Source organism: Bipolaris sorokiniana, assembly GCF_000338995.1.
Source record: "Bipolaris sorokiniana ND90Pr unplaced genomic scaffold COCSAscaffold_17, whole genome shotgun sequence".
Classification (NCBI taxonomy): Eukaryota; Fungi; Ascomycota; class Dothideomycetes; order Pleosporales; family Pleosporaceae; genus Bipolaris; species Bipolaris sorokiniana.
Window position 1 is genome coordinate 611,908 of NW_006911911.1, and position 22,195 is coordinate 634,102.

The following is a 22,195-nucleotide window of genomic DNA, read 5'->3' on the forward strand; positions in this document are numbered from 1 at the left end:
GCGGATTTTAGCCACCCGCCTCAGCGCTCGAAACTCACATCGATAGTGACGCGAGCGGCATCGAATACTAGATACGGAGCGTCAATCGATTGTACCAGCGGATAGTAGAAGAAAACCACGGCCCAAGGGTCTTCGTACCATGGCATTTGCTCTGGGCCACGCGGTATGCGTGTGGCAGTGGGACCGTAATAGAACAGGAGCGGGCAGATTTACGAAGACTGGACATGCGCGCGAGGATACTGCATTCCAAGGCTCCGAGATGAGAAGGACGCGCCGATATCAGCAGCAATGCAGCATCCAACCATATTCTGCGGTTTAGTAAAAACGGACAAAAACGGTGAAGGGGTTTTGGCTCCGCGGAGCAAGAGTAGTAGCAAAGCAAGTAAAATTACCAGCAAGCTGGGCTCTGCTTTGCTGTCAGAAAACCTGAATAATTCGCCGCAGGGAAACGGGCATGCTTGGGTGCCCCACATGGTGCATTTCGCCAGAAGAAGCAACTTTGCCCGCCACAAACCCCCCTTTCGTGCCAATAGAGGCCGAAGACACGCCTGCTCCCCCGCGGGGAATTCATGCACAGGGTCCCCATGCTTACTACTCTACTGCATATTACTACTACTACACATGTATGAGCATACATATCAAGACCAGAGCGTCAATAGACCCAAAGACTAGACTATTCTTCAACTACACCCCATAGAAAGTAGTAGTACAACAATACCAATCAAACCTCCACCACAATGCCCCACGCCATCCCCCCAACCCTCGAAGGAAACCAACTCTACGTAAATGACGGCCTGCTCCACCCCACCCAAGTATCCCGCCTCCACCCCTCCTCCCCCACCCTCCCCCTCGATGAACTCCGCCGCCGCTACCAAGAAGATGGCTACCTCTTCCTCAAAGCCCTGCTCCCGCGCGCAGACGTGCTACGCGCGCGAGAATCCTACTTCCGCATGCTCGCCCCCAGCGGCGTCTTGAAACCCAGCACTCCCCCCGTCCTCGGCCAATTCGACTCTTCCAAACCCTCCTCGTCCTACCCAGGCATCGGCGCGGGCGCAACGCCCAACAACGGGAAGCCCGGTGCCGATGCCACAGCCTCGCTCTTCGTAGATCTAGCACTGCAAGCCCATTATGCGCCGTGGTATAAAGAGGATTTCTGCAAGCACCCCGTGTTGAGGGATTTTATAGCGGAATTGACGGGGTGGGGAGCGGACACGCTGGCGGTGAGGCGCAGTTTGCTCCGGAATAATACGCCGGGGAATAAAGCGATTGGGGTGCATTATGATCAGATTTTTCTGAGGAAAGGGGAGGATACGAGTGTTACTGCTTGGGTGCCTATAGGGGATATTGGGCTGACGGGGGGTGGGTTGATTTATCTTGAGAATGGTAGGTTTGGCCCTCCATATGATTTTCTATGGGTATACTAGTAGTGGTTGTCGATGTGAGGCTGACGAGAGGTAGGACATCATCTTGGGAGGGAGATAGAAGAGGAGTTTACGCGCCGAGCACGAGAATCAGGGTTGAGCGAAGAGGAGACGAAGGATGCGTTTAATCGGAATATGATGTCCAATGGCTTGCTTGCTGATGGGCCGAAAGAGTATGCAGAAACGTTTGGGAAGAGGTGGCTGGTTACGGATTATGAGGCGGGGGACGTGGTGTTGCATACACCTTACACTGTAAGTCCACTTACTTCACTGCATGCGAGAAAGATTGGGAAAATGGGAAAAGGGGGATATACTGATGGTAAGCAGATCCACGCTTCGACGCTGAATTACGATCCCAACGACGTCATTCGAGTTGGTACGGATTTACGATTCGTGAACGGAAGTAAACCGTGGGATAAGGCAAGTGCAATTACCCGCCTTCAGTGTGCATGCTGATAACGTGATAAAAGCGATGGGACAAAGATTATGAATTCGATGATGGAGTTTGAGCTCGAAACTTTGAGCTATGCATTTCGCATTTTTAACTTGGGGGAAAAGGTAAGCAAAAAGGGGTATCATTAATTCCTATTTCCCGTCAAAGTGAACCAATACATGCTAGATACAAATCCAAGCAGCAATACCAGAGCTATGTCGCTACATTTTCCATAGATATACACGCTGAATATGTACCAGCCCCACCAAATCATCATCATACAGCTCCATCCCTCACCTCACCAAACAAATCTTTCCCTCAAACCGCCCTGGTCTCAAAATAGTCCTTCAAAACGGTTGATGCTCTGGTCCATCAATCGCCAACGAATAGTAGTACTCCGTCAGTGCATTCATTTCATCTCCAAAATCCGTGTCAAAAGCTTCGAGTCTCTCAGCCTCCACTTCTTTGCCCCATTTCTTCAAACTAGGCACATTAAGAGCTTCACCCTTGGATGCAGGTTGCTGGACACACTCATAACCCAGTACACCGATATCCCAGACACCACCGCAAGCACTGCACACCAGCGTTGTGGTGGCAGGGTCGACAGCATTGACCGCGTTACAGCGGAAACAGGCAAAGGAGCAGCGCTCACAGAGGATGTTGGAAGTGGACTCGGTAGTCGGGCGAGCTGGCCGTCTGCAGTGTGTGCATCGTGATTTACCAGGTATAATCTGTGTAGTATCAATAGTCTTCCATTGCAGACGTAGTTCATCCGGCACACGGTCTTCACTTCTTCCTGAATCGCCTACATCCTCGCTAGTCGTCTTGTTCAGATCTTCTCTGCAAGCTGCGATCTCGCACTGCAGTCCAGGTGTTGTTGCTAGATCGAGCTGAAGCTCCTGGGCTTGTTGACGCAGAAACGGCGCATCGACGCTCTGGTTGAATGGGCCCATATATTGTGGTCCTTGAACTGCCTGTCGGATTGGAAAGCCGCCCATGGGTGCGAGCTGCATTTGGTTGGTGCCGAGTAGATGTCGGGCCTCGGCGATGCCTGATTCCAGTACTGGCACTGTCATTTCGCCAGTCTCGTGGTCCTGAATTTCGTCTTGCTCATGGTCTTGGTAAGAAAAATAGCGAAGCTTCTCTGCGCCCTTGAACGAGACATCGTCTCTGCCTACCTCGAGCACATTGGCTGAGCCGTTGACTTCGCCGATGATGAGCTTGCTGTAGTCGGCATTGAATGCGCCCGACATGATGCCCGAGTTTGTGGTAATGACATCCTTGATGAACGTGTCCTCCTTGGCTCTTGTGACGTCCCATACCTTGACGACGCCATCGGAAGATCCAGAGTATAGTCTTGTAGCGTTGTCGCCCCAAGATAAGAATCTAACGCCAGTATCAGTGACTTCATGTTTAACTCCTTCTTGTAACGGCATCAAGGACCGGCCGTGTGAAACAACGCGTAGAGGGTCATCTGGCCATCGACCATCCCAAACATAGACTCGGCCATCCGTGCACCCAGCAGCAATAAGATGCTCGTCATGTGGGCACCAAACGACATCATTGATGTCCAAAGCCTTGCAGTCGAATTCCATGGGAGAGGTGAACCTGTTGTTGAGATTATTGACGTCGTACAATCTGATGCACGAACGCATTCCTCCATTAGCTTTGCCACCTCCAGCCACGCATCCAGCTGCAAAGTAAGGCATCCATGAACGATTGGGGTTGAATGCAACATCAAACACGTTTTTGCTCGATCCATAGATAGGGAGTGCGCTTTCGGCCCGGATGTCCCACAAGCAAAGATCTCCAGTAGTGTCAAAACCAGTTTCTTTCAGATTAGCACCGAATCCAGCTAGAAGGAGGCCACCGTACTTGGGCTCAAATTGTATCGCGGTAGGCAGAATCTTCAAATCAGGTCGTTCATTGGCCCTAATGGATTCATAGCTGAACTTGTCAAACTTGAAAGGATCCTCTTCGTTTATTCTAAGCACTCGTATTGACCTTCGAGCGACACGAGCTGCAGTTGCTAGGACTCCAGCATTCGAGTGATTGACCGAGAGGATGTCGATCGGATCCTTGATATTCAGCTTTGCACCCAGAATCGGTTGCACGACGTCACCCTCAGTATACCATATGCCAATGTGGCTATCGTAGCCCGCCGAGTACAAATATCTGCCGCTAGTTGAGAAGGCCACAGAGCTGACTGTAGAGTATAGCTCTCGGTCTTGCGATGCAAACATGGCATGGCTCGAATTAACACCGGCCTCAGTTCTTTCGCGCTTCCTGTAGTGTTCAGCCAGCTCATGTATTGAACCATGGATCATATTGCCGTAAAGCAAATTGTTAGGTCTGTTGTATTGCATGGAGTCGGGGTCATCTACAGCGACTGCGCCTGCTGCGAACCGCTCACCATCTGGAGCCCATGCTACAGTGTGTATGTCGCTAGAGGCACCTGTCCAGAAAGCCAATGGGCCGATTGTGTCCATGATTTGATTCTTTACTTGGTATGTAAGAGGCTTTGCAGCAGCTTGCCACCCTCTCCTTGACTGGCATCCCAATTCGCGCTGACGTATGATTGATGTTGTAGACGGTTTTTGTGTCGAGCTCATAGAGACATCGGGCCGGGCAGCTGCAAGTCTTTGGATGTGCGAAACCTCGGAAATTTGACCATCCTGTGCGTCTTTGACAAACGCTTCGATGCTGCTTCTATCTCGGCAAGGGAGATACCGTCGCAGAGCGTCCACTAGTTTGAGAACCTTGGGCTCAGAGAAATCCTTCAGGAGTTCTCGAAGTTGTCTTCCCTTTGTACTGTGTCTCAATTGCAGGGGCCTTTTGATTGAGACAATGGCCTTTTTCACAATCTTGATTTCAGCTGGGCTAAAATCCACATGAAGTAACGAGCCTTGCCATTTGCGACTCGACAACTGATCCCAACAGAACCCAGGAGGGTTCTGCATTATGCTACGCTCTGATATGCTCAGGTATGGCACCATTCTTGTTGGAGCATCACGAGATTTCTTATACAGCCCCATCACCAATTTCGCGTCTCCAGCATTAAATTCAACTTCTACCGGGTCATTATCGACAGCAAAGGCTGTATCAGGTGGAGGCGAGTCATCTTCCGGGGTTTCAGACCGTGTAGGTGAGGCTTCATTGAACATCTCTCCAAACACATGCTCGTCAGCATGCTCGTCGGTATGATCGTCAGTAAACACATCTCTGGCCCTGATGCGCTGTTTTGGCCATGTGTAATTAATGCGTTGCGCGCGGCGTGGCCGTTCTCGAGAAAGGGTAGAATCGCCGCCAGAAGAACAGTCGTGCTCAATTGTCTGCTGCACTGACTGTGTTTTGGGTGCGACAAATCTGTTTCCATGAATTCGCGACCAGTCTATGTTCACCTCTGCGGCAAAGCGTGGGGGTAAGACAAGAGTCGGGGGATCCTGGGAACGATCCCTCTTGTTCAAGACTGTAGAATAGCGACTCTGGAGTGTGGTATACTCCCGGTACGGCATATCCTTGTTGTATTCTGCAGTAATTTCCGACCACTTGTATTGCTTGACTTCCTTTAAGAATATCAGTAAGTGGTCTTGAGCTGTGTCGAATGGTTTGTGGACCGTCTTGCGACGTTTTGCGCGAGCCGTGAAAGGGTCCATGGCCGGCATTGTCGACTCGGATGTGAGCGCAGTCGGGCGGAAATGGTCGGATGCTAAGACTGATTGGTGATTGACCAAAACATTGTCTGTGGGTTGTTGTGATCCGGCCACGTCCGAAGTTAAAATGTTAGCTGTGGAACCATCCTTGTCTTCCTTCCATGACAACCCAGAAGGGGCACCGAAGTAGTTTGCGTTTTGCGTTGCATGTAACGGGGACAGACTTGTTTGTTGGGCAGGAAGTACTCTGTTCGACGTAAAAGACGGCGGGTCTGTAGGATCTATCTTAGCCCTCTTGGCTGCCCTGTCGGCTTCAAACGGCGCATCGTAGGTGTACCCATTATGTCTCTGCGCGGGCACCAGTACACCGTTGCTTTGCGACATGGTAATCCCACTTGTCGGCCTCGCGACTGTCGATCGCATGTTTTCGTGTAGCATCTGCGCCTGCTGCTGTACTGTAGGATTTGTGGATGGGACCTGCACATATTGTGGTCTGCTTCCGGGTGGAGGTGGATTGTATATGTTTGTCGGCTTCGGTGCAGGAACGTGAGGGTTTAGTCCTGGGACGGGAGGTAAAGATACATCTTGTCTCGCAGAGTGATCCGCCCCTATAAGCAACGATTGACGGCGTCTGGCATTATGTTCCTCATCGGTGTCATGGGTGAGATCAATCGCTGTATGTTGCCAGTTGCTGCGCATGTTAGGCTTGCTCGTGTCCAAAGGTGTGTCAAGTGTAATACAGTGTTTGTGGCGCAACATTTCCTGAAAAGGATCTGCTTACCTCATCGCAATCAGACGTACTAACGAAGGGCAGCAAGTCCATGGGAGTGGAAGTGAGAATGAGAGCAAATGTGAAGGAGTGTGCGAGGCGCGACACTATGGAACCGCGCAACGCGTATCCCCCCGCATACACTAGCGCCGGCTTTAGCGGCGGGCCCTTACTGAGGCTAAAGCCTCCTGTGGCGCACCTTTGACAGCTAATCATGTATCAATGTAATCTCTTGGGTTGTTTCAGCAATCTGAAATGGATGATTTCAATTAGCATTACTTGTGCATCAGCACCAACACGTAAGTAGTACATACACATACAACTATATCAGATAGATCTACGCAAGCTCCAACCGTGTGTATTCATCCAAAACGCGAAGGCTGTGCACCACCTCAAAAACTCTTGTTCTTCGTATTGTCGTAATCCACGGCCTTTTCTCCCATACCCTCAACATCCTGTCTGCTGTCCTGTACTGCTAGCCCCGCGACAACGCCCTCCTCACCAGGCTCCACGTCGTTGGGGACTGGTGGACCCGAGAATTCCTTCCGTCCTCGGATGAAGTACCAGACCACGCTAATTGTCGCGAAGCCAGCAAAGACAACGCTTGCGTAATTCATCGTTGATGCCTCCACGGGCAGGCTCACTGGCATACAGAACAGTACGACAGCCAGACAAATCCAGGCAATCATGGCAACGTTGATCGCGTAGCCGAAGCGGCCAAGGGAGAATGACGAGTTGCGGACTGCCCTCCGACCGCGAATAACCGAGATGAGAATGGGCATACCGTACGATGTGCTCAGGCAAATGGTAGCAACACCGGTAAAGGAGTTGAAAGCAGCAGACGAGCCAAAGTAGATGAGACCCAAAAGACAATCCACAACAGTGGACAGGACGAGCGCCATGAGAGGAATATCAAAGCGCTTATCGACCCTGGCCCAAAGACGCGAACCAGGAATTGCGCCATCGCGAGCAAAGGCATATGTGCAGCGCGATGCAGCAGTCAGCGCTCCAGTGCCGGCAAACAAAAGAATGCCAAGAATTAGGAAGAGAAGACCAAAGCCTCCACCAGCGCTACCCGTGACGGTCTTGAAAAGGAGACCGATTGGCTGTCCATTGGCGACGTCAAGAAGCATCTGCACATCAGGCAAGACGAAGAGGATAGGAATCAAGTAAATGACACCCGTGACACCTGCAGCGGCAACCGAAAGAACAATGGCTTTGGGGACTTCGCGCGATGGATTCGACACTTCCTCGCACATGGCCGCGACCATGCCATAGCCAGTGAGCGTGTACGCTGCTTGTAAAAGGCCGACAAAGAATGCCCATCCCGATGGCCTAGATCATGTGAATTAGTATTGCGACTGGGGGATTATGCAGGATGCAAATAAGCACTTACCATCCACTTTGGCTAGCGTCATAGTGCGTAAAAACAAAGTCGGCATCTCTCTTGACGTCAGCCATGCTTAACAGAACAACCAAGATGACGACCACGCTAGTAGCCGTCCAGTAAATACAGATCTTATTGATGAGGTCCAAGTGCTTTGCACCAAAGATGTTGATGGTCATGCAGATGAGCATAACCGCCCAGAACATGAGAACCGTCTGCCACTGATTTGGCACAAAGTCTTCATCCCAGAGTGTAATGGCAGACAGAATGAGTTGACCACCAGAGAAGTTAATGGAGAGGGTGACAGTCCAGTTTCCGACCAGGGTCAGCCAGCCAGTTACCCACGAGGCAATGGGCGCCCATTCGCGCGTCGACAGCATAGCAGACCAGTAGTAGACTCCACCAGCTGTCGGGTAAACGGCACAGATTTCGGCAAGGGAAGCGGCGATACATAGGGAGATGAGTGAGACGAGGACCCAGCCCCAGAGAATAGTCACTGACTGGCCATCGGTGAGCGTAATGTACATGGTAGTGCTGAGACCGAAAGGAACGGCCATGATGGCGAAGGACATGCCGAGGACGCTCAACATGGACAAGTTACGTGGGAGTTCGGACTGGTAGCCCATCTTCGCGAGGGCGGCGTCGGCGCCTGGGTCGTTGACGGACCGCCGACGGACGCCATCTCCCTCGCCCTGGGTGATGGAGAGGCTTCTCTTGGTCATGGTGGTGGCTCGCTGTGGTGAGGTCCAATCGTAGCTCGTGATGAGCGCCTGTGCGCTGTGTTGCGATGAGGTAGAATGCGACGAGATGCGACGGCTGCCAAGGTCGCCAAAGACGTTTAAGAGAGGACAGGGACGCAGGGTGTAGGCAGGGTCGCAGATATGGGTGCAGGTATGTATAAGGATGCGGAATGTTGTCGCGTGCGAAAAGGCCCGCAAGTGCTCCCCGCAGCCAGGGTGGGAGATAAACGGCGTGATGCCGGGCTAGTTCTGGATCGGGTCTTCAGCTTGACATGTTCCGAAGACTACTTAGTAAGTGGCTTGGGATGCGACGCTGCAATCGTCGTTACTCCACAAGTGCAAGCAGAGTGGGCCCGCCCTTACGAGGATGCATATGCATATGAAGAAGGAACATCAAGGCGGCGTGCTGGAGGGCATCAAGCACCAGAGATAAGACGTCGCCAAAGCCAACCAGGGCCCGGAAACGTAAAGATTGCCGTCAAGTCGTAGTCAGGAATCCGAAGGGCTAGGCGGTTTGTCGTGCGTCATCTCCGCTGTCGGTGCACCTACCCCATCTTTTCGTGCCTATCGCTCCCGTCTGCGCCTGTCATCCGACGGGCCTTTCCCGTATCTTTTGTCAAGCACCCAACACCACCCGCTATCAACATACCCGATGTCATTCCATCCCCAAAAAAAGCACAAAGCCAAGATAACAGCAAAAAATAACTCGTTATTGTACATACATCCACAACCCAGGATGCTGGCTCCCGTCTAATGCAGGTACCGACACATGCATCACGTCTCTACCCGACCCATTCACACAATCCTTGCACTCATACACATACCTCTCGTAAAACCGTGAAATCCACCTAGTTCGTCCCCCCTGATCTCTCCTACTTGGCCATGACATCCACATAACGCCCGCCCTTCTTCTTCTTTCCTGCTGCTGGTCCCTTCCTCGCTTGAGGCGCTCCCAGCAAATCGTCAATACTGCTAGCGTTACTCATACCTGTACCAGGCCGTGATGGCGGTCCTGACGCAGCACCAAAGCTGGGTCGCGCTAGGATAGGTGGTTTAGGCCCGGTAAGACCTTCTTCATCCGACTCAGCAATGCCTGGCGTTGATGCACGGGAACCAGCACCGTGCAGTGGTGGTGGCAATGACGACGAGCGCAGGTTCGAGACGGGTGGACGCAATGTGCCTGCAGCCGGAGGCCCAGCAGACGATGGAGGTGCGGGAGCAGTGCTTCCTGGAGCGCTCCGAGGTGCCCCAGGCGGGCCAGACCGTGGAGGTGGAGGTGTGGCAGAGGGCTTGGCCGCTTCTGTTGCACCCGCCTTCTTGTTGACCCACTTTCCGAGATCAGTGTCGTAAACGAAGCTGCTTTCTTCTCCAAGCTTCGCTTTGATAGGTCCAGGCCCAGCGTTCGAGTCCTTCTTGAACCACCCAGAAAGCCAGCCTCCCTTCTTCGCCGCTGCTGCCTCCTTGTCGCGTTTTTCATCTGCCTCCGCAGCTTTGCGGAAGGCCTCGTCTGCTTTCCTGTCTGCCTCGGACTTGGAGCTGCTGCCACCGCTGATTTTCAATGCAGAGGCACGAGCAGCCAGGTCATCGTCGTCGTCATCGTCCATAAAGGATTTCTTCTTCTTGGGTTGCTCCTCTTCCTCCTTGTCATCCTCATCGGGGTTGTACGGCTGGTATGATGGAGGTTCATAGGTGCTAGATGATCCCTGCCCCTGCTCGTCTGTTGCGGGTTGGGCGGGCTCGTCGAAGCTCGCCTGAGGCTGGTACCCGCCAAATGCAGGAGAGGCAGCCAACCCTTCGACAGAAGACATAGGCATGTAAGGACTATTGTACGAGGCCTGACGAGGGCTGAAATCCTGACGCAGTGGGGAATACGATTGAACCTTGCCTTGTGTACGCGCGCTTGGTGGGCTCAACTGGTTTTGCGTAGGGCTCAATATGCCTGAGGTTGGAGTCATAGGAGTGTACGAGTCCGACGCGGCTCGCATGCCAAAGCTGTCGTTTGACTCCATCGATGGTCGGCCCTGAGGCTCGTAACGAGATCGCTGTTGCTCCGAAGATGACCTTGGCGCATATGCATTTGACGGAGCGTACCTCGAGTTAGCTGGTGCTGCTGGTTGTGCAGGTACGCCGTAGCCGGACATGGCGCTATACAAGTCCGCGTTTGACTGCGATGGCGTGAGGGCTGGGCTGCCTCCAGCAATGTTAGCGAAAGGTCCAGATTCTGTTCCGGCCGGCCTCCCCCCGTCGGCTTCGTCGTCGCCTGCAATGAAACTGTTGAATTTTGATAGCAGAGAGCTTCCAACCTTATCCATGCTAGGCTTGGAAATCCACGAAGACGAACCATCCTTAGGAGCTTGGGACAGGCGCTGGCTCAAGTCGTCTAGGGTAGTGATGAAGGCCGGGTTGTAGTATGGAGAAATCTGTGTTGTTGCCTTCATGACCGCCGCAATAGAGTCGCAGTATGCCTGTGCATCCGTCTTGTAACCATTTTCCGCTAGCTGATATGCATGTGCCAGTTTGTAGTGTTGCAGATGAGGTAGCACGTACGGAACGCTTGGTGATGACAACGACATGGCGAACTCGAACACTTCGGTCAGAAGTATCGGCTCAAGCTCAATGCCTGTTTCTAGAGGGTACTGGCGGTGGTCAGCGCCAATGAGCACAAGATCGGCTTGGATATCGTCGATGCCACCAATCTTGATCACTGAACGGGCAAAGATGAAGCAAATGTGCGCAGCTTCGACTCGGCCATACTGAGCAAGCAGTCTTCCGAGAGACAACAGTGCCGATGCATCACCCTCGCTGCGGTTATTCAAAATCAACGCAATCGTCTCACGCCACTTGTCCAGGCCCTGGAGTGCATTTTGTGTAGCTCCAGCCCCATCTGCACTTATCATCTGGAAGCCGGCACGAGCTGACGCCGGCACCAATTCATCAATGCAATCCTCGTGGTTGCCAGCAAAGACCTCATACAACACGGCCAATGCCTGGTTATTGCGCCCGACATTTTTGACTTCTTTCCGGACAAATTCTTGGACAACCCGTTTCCATGTGTCTTTGTTGCCAGTCGAAGACAACAACATAGCATGGCCCCATAGTCGCTGGTCAACAGCATGCCAGACTGCCTTTTCGCGATCACCTTGAATAAGCATATTTTGCAGGTTTTCGAGAGTTCGCGGGTCGGAAGGTTCTGCTTGGATGGTTGAGGTATTGGATCTTGAGCGCCCAACTATATCCACTCCGGTTGAATAGGAGCCGTCGGCATCTGGGACTTCTTCTTTAGCAGGGGAGAATATTTTCTTGATAGCGACCTCCGCAGGTGCACCTTCTAGTCGACCATCATGCTCAACGAGAATCTGCATGAGCTTCCATAGAAGTATTCTGTCTTCGAGGCGCTTGATGTCGTCTTCACTTATAGAGTGTTCGAGTGTAGGCTCTTTGGATTGAGCATCTAGCACTTCAATCTTGCGGCCAAGCCACGCTAGTACGTCCTTCTTCTTGCTCTTTGCCTTGAGCGGTCCAGGGAACTTTGCGATATCTTCTGGCAGAGGTAGGACTTCCTTGATGCTTTGAAGACGAACCTCACCGGGGCTGGTCTTCATCATTGGCGCCGAACCACCGCCTCCATATCGAGGAATTTGCTTTGGGAAGCTCGTTACCACAGTACCTCCCAGACCCCATGTGAAGATGGGATATCCCTTCCACCTCTCAAGTAGGTCAGCTGCACGCTCGTCTTCAGGTACAATGAAGTCGTAGTTGACCGATGCCTGCTGACGGTGGGGTATGACATTGACCGTGCTTGAAGCAGATTGAGATGGCCCATAAGTCATGGCTTGTGGCATGATCCCAAACATGGATCCCCCTAGCTCTGAGCTACTCACGTTACGAAGAGGCTGTTTCATAGTCGCTGTTGGAGACTGAGACTGAGAGCGTTGCGGAGCGGCTGTTTGCGCTGGCTGATACCTGGGCACATAATTGTCCCTTTTACGCGGAGAACCCACATTCGATGAAGGCGTACTGCGTGGAGGCGGAGTCTCGGACCTCCCAGATGTGGGTGGTCTCGAGCTCAGTGTTGAATCTTGTTCTCCAATCTCGGTAACCTCTCCTAATGGACTCCTGATTGGCGGACGTGGCGTACCATCGATTGACTGAGAAAGCTGGTGAGTTGGCGGGGCTTGAGGCTGAGATTCAGACTCTTGCCCATGCTGTTGAGGCATGCTGTGGAAAGCTAGCGGGCTAGATGTGCGAGGCGCAAAAGGCTGGGACGGCGTTCGCGTCAAGTTGTTATGCGGCTCAGATGCATATCGAGCATGAGGTTGTGCCTGGGATGGAGGTGCGGGCGAGTAACGAGCATTTGCGGCAGGTACGGCGGCAGGCGGGGCAGGAGAATACCGTGCATTACCTGCCGGTGCTGAAGGTGGTGGGGCGGGCGAGTATCTGTTCGTGGGAGGTGCAGGCGCGGGCTGAGGCACAGGAAGACTGTTCGTCCGCGCGGGTACCGATGGTTGACTTGGGAACATAGGCAGCTGTTCAGGTTGCCTAAATGGAGGGGGCGTAGCAACGTTTGCATTATTGGGGAGAAACTCGTTCCTCAGAGAGGACAATGACGGTGTACGCTCTTTGGGTGGCATGTGCGGAGGTGGTGGTTGTGCTGGAGGTTGAACAGGCACATTCGGCTGCGGAGTGTAGCGTCCCGATGGCCGCGGTTTGGAGGTCACAGGTAGCTCGGCAAAGAAGTCGCTCGAAGGTGATTTTGATGTTACAGCTGGTTTTGGCGGAGCTGCTGCTGGTGGCATTCCGCTTATCTGTGCCTGCATCGAGTGGCCCGAGGATGGTGGAGACAGGCTAGACGTCGACATACTCGATGAAAGAGGAGGTGGCCGTGGAAGTCCACTATTCGAAGACACACTACTACTACGTGGAGGCGGAGGAGTAGGCTGTAAGGCTGGGACTGTTGCACGAGGAGCTGGTCGCTTTCGGGTGGTGACAATGTCTTCTGGTAGGTCGTAGGGCGAAGCATAACCACCTTTGGATTTATCAACAAAACTTTGCGCCGAGCTCACTGGAGGAGGTCGGGATTGTTGCTGCTGTTGGTATGCCAGATTCCGCCCAAAGCCATCATAAGCCGGGGTGGCCGCAGGGGTTGACTGCGCTTGGGGGGCATATGGGCTCGCAGCAGGGACTGCAGCTGGCGTTGCAGCTTGAGGCGCGTACCGGCTTGCAGTGCCTGACGGATGGGACTGTACGGGCTGTTCTGCTGCCGCAGGGGGTTCGTCTTCTAGAAAACCTTCGTCATCACTCAATTCAATGACCGGTCCATCTTCCTTGTCAGGCAAGAAATCATCGTCCAAGTCCAGGTCTAAATCCCACTCGCTCTTCTCGGGGGCTTTCGCTTCTGCCTGTACTACATGCGCACCAGGGGTTTCATTTGTAGACTGCGCAGGTTCAATTTGTTGACCCGCAATTGTACCAAAAAAGTCCTCTTGTTCTTCTGTGTTGCCCCAGTCGATGCCTGCGCCTGCATTTCCACCCACGGTGGTGTTTCCAATAGACTCGTCTCCTACTGTTGTCCCAACAGCTTCTACCGCAGGTGTTGGTAAAGCAGATTCCTGTGGTTGCCCACCAAGATCGAAGGCATCGTCGCCGGAGGTACCCCACTCATCCGCTTCGGTGTCTGCTACCAGAGGTGCCTTTACACTTTCAGTCACAGCATCCTCTAGAACAGTGCTTTCACCTTGGTGCTCGTAATTCACTTCCGGATGCGCTTCGGGATTTGGTTCTTCGTCGGAGCTCTCTTCATCACTGTCTTCCTCTTCTGACCCCTCTTTATTTTTGTTTGCTTCAGCTTCTGCCGGGGCAGTCTGTTCCTCGATGTTGAGCGCCTGCGTTGCATTTACGAGATCCTTCTCAGCCCCACTTGCTCCGAGTTCCTCCTGGGATTGTTGCACTGGCGGTTGTGATGCGCTCTGCTCAGCCTGAGCAATAATGTCGCGCGCTGGAGATTCATCATTCGACTGTTGCTCAGCAGTTGCAGGCTTGATTGAAGGTGGAGGCGCAGTCGCTGCTGGTGCCGTTACAGCGGGTTGGGACGGAACTTTGTCTTCGTCTTCGTCCTCGCTGTCTTCTTCCTCTGATTCTTCCTCTTCCTCTTCTTCGGAAGAAGATTCTGGCTCGGGCTGCGCCGGTGGTTTCGCGTTGGCTGGTGCACTGGCTTCCTTTTCGCTTCGCAGCGCAGGGTTCCACGAAGCGGACGATGGTGTCAAAGGCGCGCCACCATAGGCATAAGAAAAGTTGGGGGCGTCTTCGTCCATTAGGCGATTACTAGGTAATGAATGGGGTATCTATAAGCGCTATAGAAGCTGTCAGCACTACAGTTGGTCTTTGGTAACTCGGATGCGGAGTCTTGATAGTGGAGCGCAGACGTCGGGTTCCGAAGACGCAATTGAGGAGATGCGCCTGGTAGAAGACGAGAAAGGGACACAGGGAGCTTGACAAAAGGAAGAAATGGGCCAGGCAAGGCTAGAAACGGAGGCACGGGAAAAAAGTTGCGACGGGGAGTGTGTCGCGGAATGTACATAGGCCACAGTGATCGTCATCCCTTTGTACGTCAGAGGCTCGTGGGACGTACCTCTATGGAAGCGGGAGAGCGCGAGCTCGGTGTGCCGCACAGTATCAAGAGCACAGCTCTCGGCCAGAATGAAAATGAGGATCAAATACTAGAGGCAAGTTCCGGCCGCATTGCATGCGATTCAGTCGATGTGCGTGCGAGTGTAATGTAGAGTAATATGGACAGCTGTTCACGCCTTTGGACATTGGAAACGGCCCGCCGCTGCAACCCTGGCCTTAAGCCACCCTACGTATCTGCGCCACACTTGCTCCATCGTGCCGCGCCTCGTGCCAGATGCATGCACGACACTATTCACAATTATCATATCATACAACACACACCGGATACTCCTATAAGTAACGACCAACCACCAGACTCTATCATCATCGTCGAAACATTCGTCCGCGCCCGAAACAAGAAGTCTGAACGCCTGGGCGTCATATCCAGACACCCCCGAAACACCGCGGACCCCCGAAGGCAGCCACCATAGCCATAACCACTTCCCTCCCCCGGACCGACCGCGCATGAGGTTGCTAGAGAACAGATCTTCCTCTCATACGCCATTGCGCCATTGTCGCCCGCCCATGAGCTATGGCTGCTCCACACCAGTACCACCAACCGAATGCGCCAGACGAGGACTCCGACCTTGAACTAGACTTGGAGGAGTTGGATCCTCTAGCATCTCGCTCACAGGCAGCCGCCACACCGCCGCCACGTAATTCCAAAGACAAGAGGAGGCCATACCACGAGCTGGGCGCAAGGATACCGCTGAGGAACTTGAGAGTAGGCAGACTACGAGCAAGTAAGAAGAAGCAGGAGGCTGAAGAGGACGACTTGAGGGGCCTATTAGACGACGATGAAGGGCCAAAGAGGGACTCGGCTGGTAGTTATGGTCAGTCTGGGGAGGACGACTCGCCCTTGCTACCGGCTCAGCGAACTGCCCAAAGACACCAACCGCCACAAAGTACCATGTCAAGATTAGGGTCGAGCATGGGAATACCGAGCTTCCTTTCACGGCACAGCAGCGCTGCTATAAAACTCAACGAGGATGGAGAGGAAGATGCTGAAGAAGAGCATGATCCAACCACGCAACGGACCATTTCTGTCGGCCAGCTTCAAACATCAAGATTCCCGGCAAATGCGGTTTCGAATGCAAAGTACACGCCCTGGAGTTTTCTTCCACGTACTTTGTACAACGAGTTCTCCTTTTTCATCAATATGTATTTCTTGCTTATTGCCCTGTCGCAAGTCATACCCGTATTGCGAATTGGTTACCTTTCGACCTACGTCGCCCCGCTAGCCTTTGTCATAACCATAACTTTGGGAAAGGAGGCTATGGATGACATTGCCCGACGGCGAAGAGATGCAGAAGCTAACTCCGAGGGCTACACAGTACTAAAGTTTGAGGAGAACAGTAAAGGAACTGGCGTCGCCCCAGGCAGAAGTTCACAAAGGCAGAAGTGCCTGAGGAAACAGAACAGGAATGAAGGTCGCTTTTCAGAGATTGAAGATGAGGAACAGCGGCTCTCAGACAGGGGACTAGCAACCTGCACTTACTGGGAGGTTACAAAACCTTCTAGGAGCCTCAAAGTCGGCGACGTGGTCAAACTGGGAAAGGACCAAAGAGTACCTGCTGATATGGTGCTTCTGAAGAGCCATTCCACCGATATCAGCGCTGCTACCCCAGCTGGCGCAAGTGCACAAAGCCCATTGGTCCCGTTGATCGATAGTGACGAGCCTGAGGATACGGCAAAAGCCGACAGCGTCGCAACGAGCGGGTCTTCAGGTGAAGCCTTTATCAGAACCGATCAATTGGACGGTGAAACTGATTGGAAACTGCGCCTTACGTCTCCACTGACACAAAATCTGGATGTTGGAGAGTATACTCGACTTCAAGTTGTCGCTGGTAAACCAGACAAAAAGGTCAATGAGTTCTATGGAACTGTGGAGCTTCTGCCCAAGAGCCAGCGGCACTACGATCCCCACGATAGTGAGCAACCTTCCTCGTCTGAAGAAGTACAGTCGGCTCCTCTTAGCATTGATAACACCATCTGGGCGAACACGGTCGTGGCGTCGAGCTGCAGTCTTCTCGCAGTAGTGGTATATACTGGACCTCAGACGCGTCAGGCGCTTTCAACTTCGCCTTCAAGATCCAAAACTGGTCTACTGGAACTGGAGATCAACTCGCTCACCAAATGGCTATGTATATTTACTCTCTCGCTATCCTTTATCCTCGTAGCGCTTGCACGGTTTCAAGAAATCCAAGGTCGGCAATGGTGGGCTTCCATGCTACGATTTCTCATTCTGTTCTCGACCATCGTCCCTGTGGGTTTGCGTGTTAATCTTGACATGGGAAAGTCAGTGTACGCATGGTTTATCCAGCACGACGAAAGCATCAAAGGAACGATTGTCCGCACTAGTACCATTCCTGAAGATTTGGGTCGGATAGAATATCTTTTGAGTGACAAAACAGGAACTCTGACACAGAACGGTACGGCATCCAGGTTCCTACAATATGACACGACTAACAGACTATAGAGATGATTATGAAAAAGATCCATGTCGGCACCGTATCTTATGCAAACGAGGCCATGGACGAGGTATCCTCGTATGTGCGCCAGTGTTTTACACCTCCCGCTGGAGAAACCCCTTCGCTTGTCACACCCTCATCCGCTTACATCGCCCCTCTTACTTCTGCCACACGTACCCGTAGGGAAATTGGATCACGAGTCCGCGACGTTGTGCTGGCGCTGGCGCTTTGCCATAATGTAACACCAACGACAGAGGAAGAGAATGGCGAAGAAGTGACTACCTACCAAGCATCATCTCCGGACGAAATCGCCATTGTACGTTGGACCGAGGCCGTTGGTTTAAAGCTCCTGTCTCGAGACCGCGAGTCCATGACTCTCCTTTCATGCGATAGCGGAAAACAAGTCGTCAAAGTTCGCATCTTGAATGTTTTTCCATTCACATCGGAAGGCAAGCGCATGGGTATCGTCGTGAAGTTCTATCACGGACCTGCATCATCACCGACTGACGATGATGGTGAGATCTGGTTTTACCAAAAAGGCGCAGATACCGTCATGACGTCGATTGTCGCCGCCAACGACTGGTTAGATGAAGAGACGGCAAACATGGCCCGTGAAGGACTCCGCACTCTAGTTGTGGGCCGCAAAAGGCTATCGTCTCAAATATACCAGGAGTTCACCACCAAGTACGCGCAGGCCTCCCTTGCCCTCAGCAACCGTGACGCTTCCGTTGCTGGTGTTGTTAAAGAATACCTCGAGCATGACCTAGAACTCCTTGGCGTCACAGGTGTTGAGGACAAACTACAAAAGGATGTCAAGCCTTCTCTCGAGCTCCTTCGCAACGCGGGTATCAAGATCTGGATGTTGACTGGCGACAAGGTCGAAACGGCGCGTTGCGTAGCTGTCAGCTCCAAACTGGTAGCACGTGGGCAATACGTGCACACAATCGCCAAGCTGAAACGCAAAGACCTTGCATCTTTGTCTCTCGACTTTCTCCGTGGGAAGCTTGATTCCTGTCTGCTTATTGACGGCGAGTCGCTTGCGCTCTTTCTGCAGCACTTTCGCCAGGAATTTATAAGTGTGGCTGTACAACTTCCCACTGTCGTCGCATGCCGATGCTCTCCCACGCAGAAAGCAGACGTCGCGCGCCTGATTCGGGAGTTCACCAAGAAGCGCGTATGCTGCATCGGTGACGGCGGCAACGATGTATCCATGATCCAAGCTGCTGACGTCGGTGTTGGTATTGTGGGCAAAGAAGGTCGCCAAGCCTCCCTTGCCGCCGACTTTTCGATAGAGCAATTCTGTTACCTGGTCAAACTGCTCGTCTGGCACGGCCGCAACTCGTACAAACGCTCTGCCAAACTCTCTCAGTTTGTCATTCATCGCGGGTTGATCATTTCCATCTGCCAAACAGTCTTTTCGATTGCCAGCAGCTTTGAGCCCAATGCTTTGTACAAGGACTGGCTCTTGGTCGGCTATTCGACCATCTACACAATGATGCCGGTCTTTTCTCTTGTTCTGGACCGCGATGTGGACGAGAGCGTCGCCAATTTGTATCCCGAACTATATGCCGAACTCAAGACAGGCCGGTCGCTATCGTACAAGTCGTTCTTCATCTGGGTCGCTGTGTCCATCTACCAAGGCTCCATTATTCAAGGTTGCAGTCAGCTTCTTATTGGTGTAGGACACGCGACAGGCGCAGGCGAGACTGCGGATCCGACATTTCTGAAGATGGTGTCTGTTTCCTTCTCGGTGCTTATTGTCAACGAATTGATCATGGTAGCCATGGAAGTTACAACGTGGCATTGGATCATGATTGCGAGCATTGTGGGAACAGCAGGTATCTACTTTGGCTCTGTGCCGTTTCTAGACGAGTATTTTGATCTCGTGTATGTGGGCAGCATGGCGTTCTGGTGGAGATTTGCGGTCATTGCAGCAATCAGTTTGTTGCCGCCGTATGCGGTCAAGCTGCTCAGGAGGACGTTGAAGCCGCCTAGTTACCGCAAGGTACAAGGTGTTTAAGGGGGAAGAGGCACGTAGGCATGTTGTTTTTGCATAGCGATAGTGTTTTGTTTAAACGTGAAAGGGAAGCGTTTTCTATCCCTCATTCCAAGTCTTTGTTCTCCACGATCATTCTGCCCCAAAAGGCTTGCACATGGATGTCGCATAGCTAAGTCCGTAAAGTAGTGCCTGACGTTGGCGGGGTGCGCACGGCTCAAAGCATAAGTGCAAGTGGGGCAGCCCAGTTTGCCAGATTGAGGTGAGCCATGCAGAAAACGCACGCGTCCAGCGTTGGAGACAAGATGAAGACAAATGTACCCTCACGCCCAATCCACGCCGTCGTCGCCTCCACATTGCCATCGCATCACGCGTATCCACGTCAATCCGGCTACCTCGACTACGCGCTGGGCCAATGCACTGAACAAGCAAAGACGGCGCTTAATCCCTAATCTCGGATGACTTCCACACGACGGTCGCAATCGTTGCTTCGTCATAGCCATCACTCCCTTCCCGTTCGCCGGAGCCTGTGCCTCTTCTCCAGATGGCCATGATACCAGATGCGTACGTAAGGAAGGTCCGCGCCGAGTCGATGAGTGGGCGGCTCAATGCCACACATGACGCTGCTCGTATCCAGCGCCATCTGCTATGGATGGTCTGTGCCAGTGCATCGCTACTCAGCACACGACACTTGCTCATAGAGCGCAATATGCACTATCCGCAGCGCCTCTACTTTAACCAGCTAGCTATCACGAGCTTACTGGCGTTGCGACCATTTTTTGGCTGGGGAATTATTCAGCGGCCGTTTCGTCGAAAGCTGCGGCCGTGGAGATCGAGGAACAGAGGAACGACGCTCATCACTGCCTCCGTGTGCTTCATGTATCTGTCCACCATGTGTCTGTTGCAGGCAGTCTTGCATTTTTATAATCTCCCCATCTTGGCCATGATTACAGTAAGACTTCACACACATACATCTGGACGAATTGGTCCCTTCAGCAAAAAATGACTGACGCCAAAGTAGCCTATAGCCTTGTTTGCTGAAGGTGTGGTGCGTCATGCTCTCCGCTCGGTTTCTGTCACGTACGCAGACATGCTTCCCACATGTGTACTCTTGCTGGCGAGCGTTGGTCTTTTGTTGACAGAATATCGAATCACTGTGCCCGGCCTGGTAACGGGCATCTTGGCCATGGTGTTTGCGGGAGCGGCACGGGGCCTCTGGAAAACTGCCATTATGCATCAACCAGACGTCCTTGCCAACAATTTGAATCAGGCAAGCCTGCATGTCATCGCAGGGGCGCTAGTAGGCGCGCTGTCGGCAGTAATCTTTGGCATGAACGGTCACATTTTCGCCTTTGGAGCCGGAAACGGGCTGCTCCTCAGCGTCAACGCCGTGTCTACCGCCATGGCGATGAAGCTGGGAAAGTCAATGGTGCTGCCTGTCGACGACGAAGTAGCCAGCACGTCTTTTCATACTATTGATGCCCCAGTATATCACATCTTTGACGCTTTGACTCTTGCTGTTTTCGCTGGCATTGCAGGATGCTACTCGACGCTCTTGACCCGCCGCTCGTACACGAGCACATACCAGTTCTGTTGCTTTTGGCTTGCCATGACGTGCATTGGCAGCTGGGCGTGGTCTCGTGTGCCCCCTGCTCGACTGCCCAATACCCGGTTCGCCTACAACACATATGGACGTATGAGATCGTCTTCAATGAATATGAGCTTACCCACCAAGCCGCTTTCGAAGTATCTTCTCGGGATCAGCATCGCCTCCCTATGGATAGCATATGGCATTCTGAACTTCACAGAACGACCAGAGCCACGCATGCCCGTCGCCCTCGATCGAAACTACGTCCCCCAAATCCCCATGGAAATAGTAATAAGCATGTACAAGGAACCCCTCGACGGCATCACCACTCTCCTCCGCAATCTCAAACGCATCCCCGCCCTCTCCGACGCCCAAATAACAATCTACCTCAAAGACAGCAGTGCCTCCCCTTCTCAAATCCAATCCCAGCTCGGCGCAAGCCAAGTCGTACCCTTGCCTAACATGGGCCGCGAAGGCGAAACCTACCTCAACCATATCCTCCGCCGCTGGGACACACTCGCGCAGCAAACCCTGTTCCTGCAAGCCGAAATCCACAATCCCCGCGAATTCTACACACGGATAACAAACTACTTTCTCCGCTCCCGCACCGGCTACCTGGACCTGGCATGGGTCGGCACACTCTGCAACTGCCACTCGTGCTCGGACCGCCTCTTTTGGTCCGACGAAATCCAATTTATCCCGCAAACTTATGCGAAAATCTACGGCAGTAACGCTGCATGCAATCACGTACTACTTAGTTACAAAGGCCAATTCGCTGTTTCCGCAGCACGGATTCGTGGTGTGGATAAGAGTTTGTATGAGAATATGTGGAGTGCGCTGGTGGATGAGAAGAGCTGGGCGCATCAAGAGAGTTTCCTAAAGGGGAGACCGGATGAGATGAGCGCCCCGGATTTCGGGTATACGGTTGAGCGGGCGTGGAGTTTGATGTTTCAGTGTTCGGGGGTCGATGTAGCGTGGAGGTGTGCGAGTATGGTTAGTAGGTGGAGGATTGGTGGGGAGGTGGGGGATTGTCAGTGCTTTGATGAGTAGTGAAGAAGTTTAGTCTAGAGA

At 52.8% G+C, this 22,195-nt stretch overlaps 7 protein-coding genes across 7 annotated transcripts; 3 read left to right on the plus strand and 4 right to left on the minus strand.

Annotated features, from left to right (window-relative positions):
• Positions 1-737: 737 nt before the first annotated feature.
• Positions 738-1,930, plus strand: COCSADRAFT_175888 (uncharacterized protein; the record flags this gene model as incomplete). The annotated part of the gene is made up of 4 exons (XM_007706891.1): positions 738-1,383; positions 1,459-1,673; positions 1,749-1,841; positions 1,892-1,930. 4 exons carry the CDS (start codon positions 738-740, stop codon positions 1,928-1,930), a joined length of 993 nt encoding a protein of 330 aa, XP_007705081.1.
• Positions 1,931-2,201: 271 nt separating this feature from the next.
• COCSADRAFT_185223 (uncharacterized protein) lies at positions 2,202-6,334 on the minus strand (the record flags this gene model as incomplete). The annotated part of the gene is made up of 2 exons (XM_007706892.1): positions 6,248-6,334; positions 2,202-6,198 (listed from the first exon to the last, which is right to left on the minus strand). The coding sequence occupies exons 1-2, from the start codon at positions 6,328-6,330 to the stop codon at positions 2,202-2,204; spliced, it is 4,080 nt and encodes a 1,359-aa protein (XP_007705082.1). The 5' UTR covers positions 6,331-6,334.
• A 334-nt stretch (positions 6,335-6,668) lies between these two features.
• On the minus strand, positions 6,669-8,385 carry COCSADRAFT_164909 (uncharacterized protein; the record flags this gene model as incomplete). The annotated part of the gene is made up of 2 exons (XM_007706893.1): positions 6,669-7,611; positions 7,673-8,385. The coding sequence occupies 2 exons, from the start codon at positions 8,383-8,385 to the stop codon at positions 6,669-6,671; spliced, it is 1,656 nt and encodes a 551-aa protein (XP_007705083.1).
• Positions 8,386-8,830: 445 nt separating this feature from the next.
• COCSADRAFT_257650 (uncharacterized protein) lies at positions 8,831-15,212 on the minus strand. The gene is made up of 2 exons (XM_007706894.1): positions 15,032-15,212; positions 8,831-14,753 (listed from the first exon to the last, which is right to left on the minus strand). Exon 2 carries the CDS (start codon positions 14,712-14,714, stop codon positions 9,276-9,278), a length of 5,439 nt encoding a protein of 1,812 aa, XP_007705084.1. The 5' UTR covers positions 14,715-14,753; positions 15,032-15,212; the 3' UTR covers positions 8,831-9,275.
• Positions 15,213-15,484: 272 nt separating this feature from the next.
• On the plus strand, positions 15,485-19,649 carry COCSADRAFT_257696 (uncharacterized protein). The gene is made up of 2 exons (XM_007706895.1): positions 15,485-17,501; positions 17,549-19,649. The coding sequence occupies exons 1-2, from the start codon at positions 15,602-15,604 to the stop codon at positions 19,558-19,560; spliced, it is 3,912 nt and encodes a 1,303-aa protein (XP_007705085.1). The 5' UTR covers positions 15,485-15,601; the 3' UTR covers positions 19,561-19,649.
• Position 19,650: 1 nt separating this feature from the next.
• COCSADRAFT_257697 (uncharacterized protein) lies at positions 19,651-19,990 on the minus strand. The gene has a single exon (XM_007706896.1). It carries the CDS (start codon positions 19,897-19,899, stop codon positions 19,669-19,671), a length of 231 nt encoding a protein of 76 aa, XP_007705086.1. The 5' UTR covers positions 19,900-19,990; the 3' UTR covers positions 19,651-19,668.
• A 90-nt stretch (positions 19,991-20,080) lies between these two features.
• Positions 20,081-22,174, plus strand: COCSADRAFT_175893 (uncharacterized protein; the record flags this gene model as incomplete). Its single annotated transcript, XM_007706897.1, has 2 exons — positions 20,081-20,488; positions 20,558-22,174. 2 exons carry the CDS (start codon positions 20,081-20,083, stop codon positions 22,172-22,174), a joined length of 2,025 nt encoding a protein of 674 aa, XP_007705087.1.
• Positions 22,175-22,195: the final 21 nt, after the last annotated feature.

Coding starts and splice junctions, on each gene's coding strand:
- COCSADRAFT_257697 (XM_007706896.1), bottom strand. CDS start 19,899: ATGGCAATGTGGAGGCGACGACGGCGTGGATTGGGCGTGAGGGTACAT.
- COCSADRAFT_257650 (XM_007706894.1), bottom strand. CDS start 14,714: ATGGACGAAGACGCCCCCAACTTTTCTTATGCCTATGGTGGCGCGCCT.
- COCSADRAFT_257696 (XM_007706895.1), top strand. CDS start 15,602: ATGGCTGCTCCACACCAGTACCACCAACCGAATGCGCCAGACGAGGAC. Junction 17,502..17,548: donor AGGAACTCTGACACAGAACG/GTACGGCATCCA, acceptor AACAGACTATAG/AGATGATTATGAAAAAGATC.